Consider the following 15,860-nt stretch of genomic DNA (forward strand, 5'->3'; position numbering starts at 1 on the left):
TTATTAGAAACGCATGCTGAGAGATTGAGGAGGAAAGATCAGAAAGCCAGAGTGACGCCAGCTTGCAAAGGCTTCAGTTTGGATAAGATATGGCGTTCACATGGGAAATCATCATAAGATTAAAGCTTGATCCTGAGATCAAGGTTAAATGAAGTGGGAACTGTTATATGGCTTCATTCCAGAGCATAAACCAATTTCTTGAAGGTACGTGATTCACAGGTGAAGTCAAATAGATACAAATAGATGCAAATTCATGGGTGGAATGGAACAGGGTCGGGGGGGAAGGGAAGGAGAGGAAGACTGTTCTTGACCTTAAAATTTGACCAATATGGAAAAAAAAAAAAAGATTCGTGTTGACAGGATGATAGATGTTCTTTAATTTATAGGATTAAACTGTGGCGTGTCTTTCATCCAGATACTAGATCTCATAGTATTTGCAAGTCTTTTTGGTTTTATAGTTTAGAAACTTGATCCTGTATTTACCTTAATATTCTAAATAGAGTTTGGAAATGACTTAATTCAATCAGGCATACTGATTAAAAAATAGAACTGTGTGTTCTGGTGTGAAATGGCTCATGAAAATATGTTTAACACCTGACGGTTTGAATTGTGCTGTTCAGATTCTTTTTAGGATGTATGAGGTATAGAAGTCATGTACTGATGGCACTCAGGTAATGTTTAATATTAATGGAAATAATGTTTTATTCCAGACCCTTCCTTGCCTAGGTCTCCAACAACAATTCCAACAGATGGCTTTATTAAATACGGCGAAAGTAGCTATTCACTCATGAAATTAAAGCTGCAGTGGCATGAAGCAGATGATTATTGCAAGCTTCACACTTCCCTGATTGCTAGCATTCTACATCCCTATAGTAATGCATTTGCATGGATGCAGATGCAAACCCTGAATGAACCTGTGTGGATCGCCCTGAACAGTAACTTGGTAAGATGCTGGAAACATGTGCGACTTGACATGATTGATAAATTGTGATTGAATATGATTCTGTTCTGTTCATTCTGTTGAATACTTGTTGTGTGTAAAAACCTGCTGGGCTTTGGAAATGATACTGACATGTACAAGACCCAATCTCTCTAGGACCCAGTGGAAGGATCTAGCAAGTTAGTGATGTTATGTCAGAAATCAAACTAAGACTTACCTAAGTGATATTATTATTGTTACTTTCCTTAGGTTTTTAATATACAGTGTTACTGTATATTTTGAATACGAAAATTAAGTTCTGCATCTAAACAGTTTTATTTATTAACTTATTTCTTTCTAGTGTCATGATTACAACTATGCCATAGGAATTAATAAAGCGTCAGGGGCATAGTTACTGGGCGATGAGGATATTCCTTATTTTTTGTGAAAAGTCGTTCTAGAGTTGCTGTCTGTTCTGAAGCTGTGCAGCTTCCATCGTGTGTGACAGATTTCATTGCGGTCAATTCCCTGTATTCCATAACAGAGAAGGAAGGTTGGCAAAAGATGGTGTAGAGTGAGGGTTGAGGCACAGAACTAAGAGCGGTGTGGGAGTTGCCAAAATTTTCCTAAAATGAGTCTTCTCTGATGCCAGGGGATCCATCTATCCTCCATCCATCCATACATCCATCTAACTAGTCAATCAGCAAACTTCCTAGTACAATAAATAGAGATGTCAACAAGTAATTAAGAGATAATGGAGTGTCAAAGAGAGGTATACACAAAGTGCTGGGAGAGGAGAGAAAAGTGATCATTTGTGCAAGGGGAGAGGACCAACAGGGCTTCTTGGAGAAAGTCAAACTTTATAGATGTGGTCTAGGATGGTGGCTCATAAGGAAGGAGTACCAAGAAGAAATAAAAGGAGATAAGGGGATATAGCTGGAAAGTAGACTGGTGCCAGACTTTGTAGAACTTCTTCTACCATGATGCAGAGATCAACATTTACACTTCTTGCAATGAGTATTTCCTAAGTAGGTTAGTGAACATTTAAAAGTAAGTAGTTAAACAATGATTTCTGTGTTTAAACTTAAGCACGGCATTTTTACTTCTATGTTGAATCTATTTTTAGTAACTAATTCTCTTGATAATTCATATATTTTCTTCTCACAAATATGGTCCCAATTCTCTTACGAGTTTAAAATAGGCTTTTATTTATTGTTAGAAAGATTAAATAGCTTTCCATTATCCCAACATTTATAACTAAAACAATACTGTTATATTTATTACATCTATGGAGTTAATGATTATGCCAGTATTATTTGATTAAATATGGTAGAATACTACAAAATTCTAACTTGAGATAATGCATGCTTTTGATTTTGTCATTAAATCTTTGGTAATTGCTTTGGTAAATTAAAAAATGCAGTTAAAAAGGGGACAGCTGTTTGAATGGTTTAAAAATTCACTTATCTCTGACTAAAGTTATACAGCATCTATCGTGAGGCTTTACCTGTAAAATTTCTTTTAGACTGTCAAAAGAACATTATTGATAAGTAATCTTTTTGATGTTGTCAATTAATTTGTATGTGACCATAAATTTGCCCAAATAAATTTAATAAGAAGTATGCAAATTGAATAAAACAATTATCTTTAAAAGATGCCATCAGATTCATTTTGGTTGAAAGACCACCTAACTGGAAGGTAAGAGACCTAGGCTTCTCTCTAATCCACCCATGTCACCTTGCATAAGTCATTTGTCGTTGGCCCTGTTTCAACAGCCAAACAGTAAGAAGATTAGAAGAGATAAGTGTTTCTCTCAGGGGTCCATGAGTTCAATGAAAATGACTTAGTTTTTATTATCATTTCAATGATAATATAATATGTGTTTTATTTGTTCCGAAGGTAAAACCCCTCTTTTGCACTGAGGGCCTGCAAATAAAGAGAGTTTTCTAGAATAAGACATAGGTTTTTAAGTCTGTGTTTTTCAGAATAGCTTCCAGAGATGTCTTCATGGGGAGCTTGAAGACGTAGTTTTTTCTTAAAAAAAGGCTGCATTTCCTGAATTTGAGTTGGTAGAAATAATTTATAATGTTCTTTTTATTCCCAAATGTTGAAGATTCTTTGTCAAATCACAGTCTTAAATATACTTTTTACTCCTTGCTGGGTTCTTTTGGTATTTTCTAAACGAAGCCAGGCTCCATGTTAATGGTTGTTTTTGTTCTTGCAGACCAATAATGAATATGTTTGGACCGATAAATGGAGGGTGAGGTACACTAATTGGGCCACTGATGAGCCCAGACTGAAGTCAGCGTGTGTTTATATGGATCTTGACGGCTATTGGAAGACAGCACATTGCAATGAAAGTTTTTATTTTCTCTGCAAAAGATCAGACGGTAATTGAATCCACAAAAACAATCAAGGGATTTGAAATTTTCTCAATAAGCTAATACAAGCCACAGTTGATATTCTTAAACAGTCACATGTTTTGGGGTAGCTTAAGGATAAGATAAAACATATTCCTTCACCTAACCAAAGACTGACCTGGCAATAAACAAATATACATAGATCAAAATAACAGAGAGAGAAAATTTTCTTCATTGCTAGAGCTTATTTCCTCTTTATACGTTTCTGAATTTTTATTATTGGGATAGGCCTCTGAATCTATGATGTCAGAGTCCTCAGGAAATGATGATTACTTTTGATGTAGACAGCACAGCTATATCAAAATAATTTTATCAGAATATGTGTAGGTTCATCAGAGTCAGTGATATTACAGTGATACAGTCCTAGAATACAGTTATAGAGTCCGACAGTGGTAAAGTCCTAGAATTCTCCCTATACCATTTAGTTATAACATCAATGTCAGTCATAGCTAAGAAGGTTTTATAGGGGCTAGGATCCTAGAAAAGGAAAAGTGTCTAGAAGGAAGACTGCCTTTGCAAATTATTTCTGGTTGACCTTTTAGGGGAACTTATTAACGTCTTCGTAGGTATCTATATATCTACATGCTTAATTATGACTGTGATTGACCGCTGTTATACCATAGTACCTACTATGGAAATACATTTTAAATGAAAAAAAATGATAAAGTAAAAAGAATACTCAATAATAGAAATGGCATATCCAAATGGTTAGGGCTTAAAAAAAGTAATGATAGGCGATGAAAATTTCCTTAATGGCTGATATATTATTCTATTTACTAAAGAAACTTCAGGTCTTACTTTATTTGAAATGTCTTTTTATTAACAGAAATCCCTGCCACTGAACCTCCACAGCTGCCTGGTAGATGCCCCGAGTCAGAGCACACAGCGTGGATTCCTTTCCATGGTCACTGCTACTATATCGAGTCTTCATATACAAGGAACTGGGGCCAAGCTTCTCTGGAATGTCTTCGAATGGGTAAGTGCCACATTTACCGTCAGAAAATCCCACAATCATCTATTTAGATTACCAGGATACTAGTAACACTGTATATTAAAAACCTAAGGAAAGTAAAGATACCTGTTTCTTTGTCTTAATAATTTATATTGTAACAGAAAGGTCAACATCATGCCCCCCAAATGTAATTTCTAACATTGTAGCCTCAAAAGGTGAAAGAATTCTGGCAGAAAGCAGTGACTCGCTGAACAAGTCTTTCTGCCCTAATATTCTAAATTGTTAGGATTATTATTCAGAGTGTTGTGTTCATCTTTTATCACTGATCGGCTCAGGCTTCACAAGTGCCCAGGAGCCATTTTGCTTTCCCATGAATAGAAAAGCATTTAGATCTGGTTATCTTTGTGAATAAATACGAAACAAAACTCAAGTGACATGACATAGATGAACAATTTCCCTCCTGAAATAAAAATGTCAAATAAAGTGAACTTTTCGGGGTGCATTAAAAAATCTACTTAATTAAATCCCACTGAATACTTCACTGAATTACTTTGTGACTAAATTTTGATTATGCCCTAAGTCAGGGCTCTTCATTCAACAGTGGCGAGCAAGGGTTACATGCTGATTTCCTTCAGGTTCATTCAAAAGTCAGTCTGGAGTTTTCACTTCTTTTTACTTTTATGTTTAGTTTTTTTCTTCAGTTTTATTGAGGTGTAGTTGACATAAAATTGTAATACATTTAAAGTGTAAGAGATGATGATTTGATACACATATTTGTTGGGAAAGGATTCCTAACCGTCAAGTTAACATGACCATCACGTCACATATTTACCTTTTTTTTTTTAAGGTGGGAACACTTAAATTCTAATCTCTTAGCAAATTTCAGTGATACCATACAGTATTATCAACTGTAGTCACTATATTAAACATTAGATCCTAAGACCTTATTCATCATATAACTGAAAGTTTGTACCCTTTTACCAGCATCTCTCTATTTCTCCCACCCCCCAACTCCCTGACAACCACCATTCTACCCTCTGTTTCTGTGAGTTTGACTTTTAAATTCCACCTATAAGTAATATCATGTAGTACTTGTCTGTCTCTGTCTGGTTTATTTCCTTAGAATAATGCCCTCCAGGTTAATCAATGCTGTTGCAAATGGCAGAATTTCCCTCTTTTTAAAGGCTGAATAATATTCCATTGTATATACATACTACATTTTCTTAATCATTCATCTGTTGATGGACACTTAGGTTGTTTCCATGTCTTGGCTATAATAAATAATGCTGCAATGAACATGGAGTGCAGCTATCTTTTCGAGATAGTGATTTCATTTCCTTTGGATATATACCAAGAAGTGGGATTGCTGGATCATATGGTAGTTCTATTTTTAATTTTTTGAGGAACCTCCTCACTGTTTTCCAAAAGGGCTGTACCGATTTACATTCACACTAGCAGGGTTCCCTTTTCTCTTCATCCTCTGCATCATTTGTTATCTCTTATCTTTTTAATAATAGCTAGCCTAAACAAGTGTGAGGTGATATCTCATTGCGGTTTTGATTTGCATTTCCCTGATGATTAGTGATGTTGAGCACCTTTTCATGTACTTCTTAGCCATTTGTAAGTCTTCTTTGGAAAAAAAAATCTATTCAGGTCCTTTGCTCATTTTTTGAATTGGGTTATTTTTTTGCTATTGAGTTGTATAAGTTCCTTGTATATTTTAGATATTAAACCTCTATTAAGACATGTGGTTTGCAGAAATTTTCTCCCATTCAGGAGGTTGCATTTTCATTTTGCTGGTGGTTTCCTTTGCTATGCAGAACCTTTTTAGGTTGATGTAATCCCATTTGTTTATTTTTGCTTTTTTTCCCTTTGCTGTTAGTGTCAAATACAAAAAGATTAATGTCGAGGAGTTTATTGCCTGTGTTTTCTTCTAGGATTTTTATGATTTCAGGTTTTTCATTCAAGTCTTTAAGCATTTTGAGTTGATTTTTCTGTATAGTGTTAGATAGTGGACCAGTTGTATTCTATTGCATGTGGCTGTCTAGTTTTCTCAACACCATTTGCATGGAATAATTTTTTTTAATCCCTTCACTTTAAGCCTATGTATGTCCTAAAGTTGGAATGAGTCTCTTGTAGACAGCATATAGTTGCCTTGTTTTTCTTTTTCTTTTTCTTTTTCTTTTTTAATCTATTAAGCCACTCTATGTTTTTTGATTGGAGAATTTAGTCCATTTATATTTATAGAAATTTTTGGTAGGTATGCACTTAATATTGCCATTTTGTTAATTGTTTTCTGTCTGTCCTGACCTTCCTTTGTTCCTTTCTTCCTCTCTGCTCACTTCCTTTGTGATTTGATGGTTTCTCAGTAGTATTACTTAGATTCTTTTCCTTTTATTTTGTGTATCTACTATAGGTTTTGTTGTGTGGTTATTGTGAAGATTACGTGAAACATCTTATAGTTATAACAGTGTATTTAAAGCTGATAACAACTTAACTTTGAATGTATGCAAACGGTCTGTATTTTTACATTCCCCTGACCTTTTATATTTTTGATGTCACAATTTACATCTTTTTATATTGTGTATACATTAACAAATTACTGTATTTATAGTTATTTTTAATAATTTTGTCTTTTAACCTTTATACAACAGTTATAGGTGATTTACTTACTACCATTATAATATCAGAATATTCTGGATTTTCCTATACATTTACCATTTTTATATTTTCAAATATTTTCATATTACTAATTAGTGTCCTTTCATTTTAGCTTGAAGAATTCCCCTTGACATTTCTTATAAGGCTGGTCTATTGGTGATGAACTCTTTCAGCTTTTGTTTGTCTGGAAAACTCTTTATCTCTCATTTAATTCTGAATGACAGTTTTGCTAGGTAGAGTATTCTTGGTTGGAAGCTTTTATCTCTAAGCACTTTAAATATATCTTCTCACTCCCTTCCAGCCTGCAAAGTTTCTCCTGAAAAATTTGTTTTGTCTTACAAGGGTTCCCTTTTATGTAACAAGTTGCTTTTCTTTTGCTGTTTTTAAGAATCTCTCTTTGTCTTTAATTTTTGACAATTTAATATAATGTGTCTCAATGTTTGTCTCTTTATATTCATTATATTTGGTACTCCTTATGCTTCCTGGATCTAGATGTCTGTTTCTTTCCCCAAGGTTAGGGAAATTATCAGCCATTAGTTCCTTGAATAAGCTTTCTGCCCCCATCTCTCTCTTCTCCTTGAATTCCTATAATGTGTAGATTGATCCTCTTGCTGTTGTCTCATAAGTCCTTTAAGCTAGCTTGCCTCTTTTTGATTCTTTTTTTCTTTTTGCTTCTCAGGATATATTTGACTGCCCTTTCTTTGAGTTTACTGTTTCTTTCTTCCAGTTTTCTAGTCTGCTGTCGAACACCTCTATTGAACTTTTCATTTAAGTTATTGTGTTCTTCAGCTTTGTGATTTCTCTTTGGTACTTTTTAATATTTTCTCTCTCTTTGTTCAAATTCTTATTTTGTTCATGCATTACTTTCCTGACCTCATTGAGTATCTTGATAGCTGTTACTCTGAACTCTCTATTGGGTAAATAACTTGTGTCTGTTTTATTAATATCAGTTTAGAGATGTATCTTGTTCTTTTGCTTGGAAAATATTTTGCTTTTTCTTTATTTTCCTTGACTCTCTGTGTTGGTTTCTGCACATTAGATAAAAGAGACACCTCTCCCAGTCTTGAGAGTGGTCTTGTGTGGGAGATGAACCTCATCAGTCAATCCAGCCCAAGTTCCTGTTTGTCACTCAAAACTTTGTGGTTATACAAGCTGTCGTCTTTGTTTTTAGTGGCTCCCAGTGGTTGAGGGTGTGCCAATACCTGATGACATCCCAAAGGAGAGGATCACAGTTAACACATAAAAGCAGACTGATTAGAAGCTGGCCCCTCAGGCAGCACCTGGGAGAGTATATAAGCCAGGTGTGTGTCTAAGCTCCTTCCAGAGACCTGTTGGTGACCTGATTTTATCATTGCAGCAAGTCGGAGGAAGAAGGTGGCAGAAGGGCCCACCAGCTCCCCCAGGAGGTTCACAGCTAGCCCCTTGCTGCATGCAAATTAGCAGCTGGACCCCCCAGGCAGCAGGTTGTAAAGTATGCAGTCAGTCCCCTTCTAGGGAAAGACTGAGAGATGGGCATTTTTATCTGTTCCCTCTTAGCTGAGCCCTGGGAGAATAGCCATGCCAAGTGTTTGGTGTCCATTAAGAACTGCTGCTTTGTTTTCTGTGGTCCTGTGGGTCTCGTGGCTTCAAACCCCATTAGCTTCCAGAGTTAGGCATTTGGGGCGCCTATTCCTTCAAATAGAGGAACAGGAGCCTAAAAATTTGGGGTGCTAGATGTATGGTTGAAACCCTTCTCTATTCAGGGAGAAGCTGGCAATTAGGGGCTCCCTCCTGATTATACGGCACTGTGCCATGGGTGGGGTTTATGAAGAGAGTGTGTCTCAGCCTTTCCTACTCATTTAGATGTTTGTGTTTTCTCAGTTGCCCTATATGTAGGAGTCACTGAGTTTCTGGATTTTACTGAGAGAATTGCTCCAGGTGTAGGTGTTCACTGGTGTGTATGTGGGAGAAGGGAATTTCAGGAGGCTTCTATGTTGCCACAGGGAGTTTTAAAACTCCCTATGAGTTTTTACTTTAAATTCTGAGTCAGGAGAAGTCTACTTTGTCAGTTTTTGCTTCATGTATTTCGAGGCTTTATTGTTCGGTGCATATATGTCTATATTTGTCATATCTTCTTGATGAATTAAAACTTTAATCATTATAAAACATCCTTATTTGTCCATCCAAGCAACATCCAAGCAACTAAACGGGAGCATGGAGGACACAGAATTTAAGATGTATCTTAAATTCTGTGTCCTCCATGCTCCCGTTTAGTTGCTTCCCCTAAAACAAATATTCTCCTAATACATTTCTTTATACTCTCAACTCATTACTACCCACTGAACCATAACCTTCTTAAACATTCTGTCCTACTCATCTTTGTATATCCTGCAGTGAGTCATTAAGTGCTTGTACACAAATGATGCTTAAAAAATAATATTTTCAGAATGGAAACAAATTCTTAGAAGCCAAATGGCCACTCTTTGAAATTCTTCTCCTTAAGTGGAGATAGTGGGATGATTTTTATTGCTCTTAATATCAATACTATCATCATTATAAAAATATTTTCAACTACTTAAATATACTGCCATCATATTTATTCTTTTGTACTCTGCAGGTTCCTCTCTGGTTACCATTGAAAGTGCTGCTGAATCGAGTTTCCTGTCATATCGAGTTGAGCCACTTCAAAGCAAAGCCAACTTTTGGATAGGATTGTATAGAAATGTTGAAGGTAATTTTTGCAGCATGATTATTGAATCACAAACATTTCAAAATGTTGTAGGTAAAAGAAGTTTTCAGTCCTAGAAAGTCTTGCCTTAAGTAATGATTAATTTGTGAAGAGTTTGAAAATTCAGACTCATATTTTCATTTGAGGTAAGAAGTGAAAATTTAAATGACTCACATATTAGGCTGTCTTGAAAGTTGTTAATTAAAGAATATCTACTGTAGCTAAGTTGAAGAAGTTTTAAAACATATTTTCTATCTTTTGCCAGGAAAAAAACAATCAGGGGAAGATAAGTTTACATATTTATACTAATTAGGAATAAATTTTCAACTAAAACTACATGAGAAACACATTCTCAGTTTCCTTGTAACAACTAGTTACTATTATCTTGCCTGTGAAAAGTTTGGTTGTAAACAACTGTTGATTGCGGTATAAAATAACATGCTTAGAAATTTTACATGAATAAGTTGAATTTATTTTAAGGCAAGTTATTTTTAACTTCTATTTTTATTGACTTTCTCTGATAATCAGGAATGTGGCTATGGATAAACAACAACCCACTCTCCTTTGTCAACTGGAAAACAGGAGATCCCTCTGGTGAAAGAAATGATTGTGTCGCTTTATATGCATCTTCTGGATTTTGGAGTAATATTCACTGTTCTTCCTACAAAGGATACATTTGTAAAAGGCCAAAATGTGAGTTAGAATTTGTCCTATGGTATGTGTGTTTCCAGGCTCCCATCTCTTTCAAATATTAAGATATCAGGTGTGTAATTATCAATATAATGCGATTACAGGTTCCTTGCAACCTCTCCCTCCTTATAAGTGAGAAATCCAATCTGCCGTGGTGATCAGTTGCTGTCTGCAGTTTTGAGTGAGCACAAAGCACTCTCTTTCTGCTTAACTGACATAATGATTTTGGTATATCAATACATTTATAATGGGATATCCATGCATATGGATTTGCGAAGTTGTGAGCAGTTTGGAGAGCCAGCCCTATGGCGTGAGAGAAAAAGGGGTGAAATACTTACCCTGGCCAAACCAGAGTGGACGGTGGGGAGGAATGAGAATTTATTAAGGAATAAATCACGTAAGACCAATTAAGTTTCCTTCTGAGATTGAATGACAGACCATGTCAGGACAGGGGCTGGGGGAATTAATAATATTATATGCCCATGCTGTGATACTCTCTGGACATCCATAATGTTTTATGCCATTCTACTTCATGTAATATCTTTCCCAAGAGACAAAATTATAAATTAGATAAGAGATTTAAATAAATGAGTTGGATAAATTAACACTCCATCCCCAGTAGATTTTATTTTATTTTAGAATTGCATAGTTCTTCATTCTTTGAAAGGTCTGTTCTAAGATACCACACCCTTTGGTGCAATGTTGGAATCTTATTTTATTTTTCATTCAAATGCCTTGTAATACCTTATGCTTCAGTGAGCCATTTTCAAAACTGCTAGCCTACGATATATTATTTATGGGTAGATTGGGTAGATTTTGAGGGTGAGTATCAGTGGCTCAAATGCAACTGGGGAGATCATATTTTCAGATCTTCCAATGTATTCAAACTCATCATGCAGCTATAGGATGCTGTTATAGGATAGATAGATAGATCAATCTATCTATGCAAATAAGCAGATTTTATCTATCAGTCAATCATCCGTCATCTATCTATCTATCTATCTATCATCTATTTATTGTCTGTCTATATCATATATCACCATAAATCCAACATGGATGATTTGATGTATTTGTAAACCAAATAATGCTCACTATCTACATGCAATTATTATGGGTTTTTAATAAGTATTTAATTATTTTCTTATTTTACAAACAGTATTTAATTATTTTCTTATTTTACAAACAGTTGTTGATGCTGAACCTACTCATACATTAATTACAACAAAAGGTAAAACCATTTTGAAATTTTAATTTCCATATTAGTAATATATCAATCAAATTTGTTTGTTTTAAAAACCACAATAATCCCTTCCTACCCGCCCTGCACGCTCAGTCGCATTTCTTGAGCTATACTAGCCTTTGTCATTGTGACATCGACCTTCCTTAAATGATGCCCTAGAAAAGCAGGCCTTGGAGGCAGGTGGGTGTTTTTATAGATCTTACTGAGGACATTGATTGCTCTGTTACAAAGGGGTGCCCTATGAGAACCCATGGAGGAAATTTCTCTTAGGAATCCTGTGATTTTTTTCTTTTCTTTTTTTTTTTTAAGCAATGTTTTAAATTTTAATTTTATGGACAGCTTGAATAAGGAACTGATCCTCTTTCACTCATGTTGTTTGCTGCTAAAAAAACTCAGAGTGAGATTTATAGCTTGCCTAAAGCCCCCTTATTAACTTCATAAGTGCTGTTTGTGAACTAATACTCATGTGTTCAAATTTCCACCACTCACTTTCTTTTTTCCCGAATTATTTTGAAACAGATGTAAATATTTTAAAATTTTAAAATATTGCACCGTGGTCGTAGCTTTTGCAGTTTGAGGCACAACTGTAAAACTAGCACAACTTTCTTACTGTTTCACAATTTCGTAGATGGAAGATTCATTCCCACTGTAGATCTCAGCAACCTCAGCAAACTTTTTTTTCTTTCCTTATTAAGTTGAGAACTTTTACCTTTTCACTTAAAGGAAACACTTTATGGCTTCTCTTAGGCATATTGGAGTTGCCAGCGTCACTACTCTTGGGCTTTGGGGCCATTATTAAATAAAATAAGGGTCACATGAACACACACACAAAAAATAAATAAAATAAAATAAAACATTATACTAGTTCAGGGCTACATAGATACATGAAATATTCTTGCAATTGCATAATCATCTTAACATAATCTGTAAAATAATCTTCTGTGTCACATGGACTTCTGTTTTCATGTCCTGCATTCTGTTTGGCAAATGTCACTGGAAAGAAAATTTATGGATTTTAGTTTTCCTAAGAAGAAAGTTGTATTGTTTCCATAGCATTCTACTCTCTGCCTCCCCTTGACTCGTTTCCTAATATGTTTATTTATTCATAGCTGACCCGAGGAAGATGGGCCCTTCCAAACCATCTTCCAGCGTGGCAGGAGCGGTAGTCATCGTGATCCTCCTGATCATAACGGGTGCTGGCTTCGCTGCGTATTTCTTTTATAAGAAAAGACGTGTGCATTTCCCTCGAGAGGACACTTTTGAGAACACTCTCTATTTTAACAGTGGATCGAGTCCAGGAACTAGTGATACAAAAGATCTCATGGGCAACATTGAACAGAATGAACACGCAGTCGTCTAGAATCATGGTGTGATTTAGGTATATCTGAATTTCATAAGATTATAACTAAAATGGTAAAGTCTTTCATTCAATGTGATTATTTCCTTTCAAATTAGTACCGTATTACACTGGTCTGTCCTTTTCCTTTGCCTCATGGAAAAAATAATTGTTCGTTTTCTAGCCTGGCAAGATATTTTCACAAAAGAGGGATAGTAACATTGACTACTATGTTTAAAAAGATCTTCGGTGAATATACAGCATTGGTGTGTAGCTAGTGTCAACTGCATACAGATTACAAGAACCCCAGAAACAACCAGCTAAGCTTCTTGAAATCATTTAAGGAGCGCCCAAAGAATTGTTACCCATTGAATAGTTATTCAGTAATTAGACGACCATTTTAAAAGCCAAGTACAAATAACCACAGGTGACACAAAAATTTAGTCACTTTTTTTCTTATACCGATCTTGATTTTTACTCCAGTGATTTAGAATTATATTTTTACATGTGCGGAAGGAATAAGGCAGCTGAGAATCTTGTTTGCCCCAAGCAGGATTTTCCAGGCTGAATACTGCATATGTGTTCTTTGTCCTGTTTTATGTATATCAAGAATGCAAAGATGTGAAATAAAAATGTAAATTTGCATAACTGGATGTATTTAGATAATGTGAAATAGACATCAAAAACAAGGTCTATTTTTAATGGATTTGTATTTTGGTGATCTTGGTAAGTGTAAATTTTCTTTTAACTGAGATTTATTTATCCATTTACTTTACACTTCACTGTACTCTGAAAATAAATGATATTATTAGTAGAGGAATTCTTTAAACTCTTCATCTGTTTGGAAAAAAAAGATTGTTAAAACACTGTGCATAAAATGAATTTTTTACCATAATGACTTGGCCAATTTCCCTGGATCTTTCCCCTGTAACACTGACTTATTTCAGAATTCAACAATCAAAGGCACTGTTATTGGGAATTAGGTCTCTAATATCATTTTCTCACTTTAACAATTCCTTTTTGCTTAAAAAGTTTTGCCTTGGATAAAGCTTTATGTACATTGTGAAATACATTGGAGGTGTCACATCTCACACAGGTACCATGCTCCCAGCTCATTCTTGCCTTTCCCAAGGGGTTGCTCACGGGCAGAAATTCCTTACCTGAGGTCCCTAAACAGGACTCCTTAGATGGCATTAAGGGGTCTATGAAGGCCCCCCAAATTATATGCGAAATGTCTCTATTTGTGTTTATGCTTTTTTTTTTTTTTCTTTCTGGGAAGAAAATAGCTAGATTTTCAAGAGAGTCTGTAATTCAGAAAGGACTAAGAAGTAGTGTACTGTGTAGGAGGTAAGGTGAGGTTTGCAATACCCCACCTTAGATAGGTGACAGGTAGAAAGAAACAGGATGAGAGAGGTGGGCAATTGTGGGAAAGCTTGCTGAGAACAAACAGCTCTCATGCTTCAGACAATAGAAAACAAATTGCTTTTATTTTCCTGGTAAGAACACAACATATTCCATTAGAGGAAGTTCCAGTGGAAACAATGGCTATGGTGTCAAAGGAGAATGTGGTTAATTATACTGAAAAAAATCTTCATATATACATATTTTTTTCTTTTAAGATACAAGAGAAAGATACAGAAGAGAATTAGAACTGTGAAAGAGGAGTGTATGAGTGGGCACGATTTACAAGTTCTTTACACAAGTCATTTTCATCATAACTCAGAGCTGCGTTTTTGCAGAAAATATTTTGGACTTCAAGCAACATATATCTCAGACTTAAATGTCTTATCCTTTCAAGAAACTGTATTCGGCAGGGTGCTGAGTTTTATGCTTCACACCCTCACGTTATCCACTCAAACATACAATCAAATAGATAAGTCATCTGTATCTATATATGTACCCAAATTCAGTAGTAACATATTAATAAGCATTTTTTTTTGGAGGGGGGGAAGTTTTGTAAAGCAGAGAAGAGCAGTTTTTGTTTTGTTTGCTTTTTTGCATTTCTTTTTGGTTTTGGTTGTTGTAGTTGATTTGTTTTTGTTTCTGTTTAAATAAATTTATTTATTTTATTTATTTATTTTTGGCTGCGTTGGGTCTTCATTGCTGCACGCGGGCTTTCTCTAGTTGAGGCGAGCGGGAGCTACTCTTTGTTGGGGTGCGCGGGCTTCTCTTTGCAGTGGCTTCTCTTGTTGTGGAGCACGGGCTCTAGGTGCGTAGGCTTCAGTAGTTGTGGCACACGGGCTCAGTAGTTGTGGCTCGCAGGCTGTAGAGCGCAGGCTCAGTAGTTGCGGAGCACGAGCTTAGTTGCTTCGCAGCATGTGGGATCTTCCCAGACCAGGGCTCAAACCCGTGTCCCCTACATTGGCAGGTGGATTCTTAACCACTGCGCCACCAGGGAAGCCCCTGTTTTTGTTTTTTAACCGGAAATTCTTTCTGGGGATTAAATGTTTAAGTGCTCTCCTCAGTGGCTTTGCACTTGTTTTCATCAGAATTCCGCAGCCAGAAAATTCTTGAGGATATTTTTTTCCCAGGTGAACTCAAAACAATGTGAATAGTCTGTAACTTGAACTCTAAAATTAAAGATGATATCTCGAGAGACTGGTAATCTCTTGCTTCATCCATTTTCAGTGTTCACTCAGCCATCTGTTTGTACATTTACCCATTAGTTCATCAAGTATTCCATGAGCATCTAGTACATATGCCAGGCGTTGAACTAGGTCCTGGAGATTCAAATATGGGTGAGAAGCAGTGCTTGTCCACAAGAAGTGCACAGTCTAGTGCAGGTCCAGACACAAAAGATCATTTTGGGGGGATTTTTTATTGATGTATACTTGATGTACACTATTATATAAATTACAGGTGTTCAATATAGTGATTCACAATTTTTAAAGATTATACTCCATTTATAGTTATTATAAAATGTTGGCTATATTCC

General features: G+C 35.6%; 1 protein-coding gene across 3 annotated transcripts in view; it reads left to right on the forward strand.

Moving 5' to 3' along the window:
* Positions 1-15,002, forward strand: part of MRC1 (mannose receptor C-type 1) — a 172,453-nt gene extending 157,451 nt beyond the window's left edge. For all 3 annotated transcript variants that reach the window (XM_082452741.1, XM_082452742.1, XM_082452743.1), the window contains 7 exons: positions 711-943; positions 3,144-3,309; positions 4,166-4,315; positions 9,549-9,662; positions 10,188-10,352; positions 11,536-11,577; positions 12,699-15,002. In XM_082452741.1, coding sequence (XP_082308867.1) covers positions 711-943; positions 3,144-3,309; positions 4,166-4,315; positions 9,549-9,662; positions 10,188-10,352; positions 11,536-11,577; positions 12,699-12,949 — 1,121 coding nt within the window. In that variant the 3' untranslated portion in view covers positions 12,950-15,002. The remainder of the gene's footprint in view (positions 1-710; positions 944-3,143; positions 3,310-4,165; positions 4,316-9,548; positions 9,663-10,187; positions 10,353-11,535; positions 11,578-12,698) is intronic.
* Positions 15,003-15,860: the final 858 nt, after the last annotated feature.

Source organism: Balaenoptera physalus (genome assembly GCF_965194825.1).
Source record: "Balaenoptera physalus genome assembly, chromosome: 2".
Taxonomy (NCBI): Eukaryota; Metazoa; Chordata; class Mammalia; order Artiodactyla; family Balaenopteridae; genus Balaenoptera; species Balaenoptera physalus.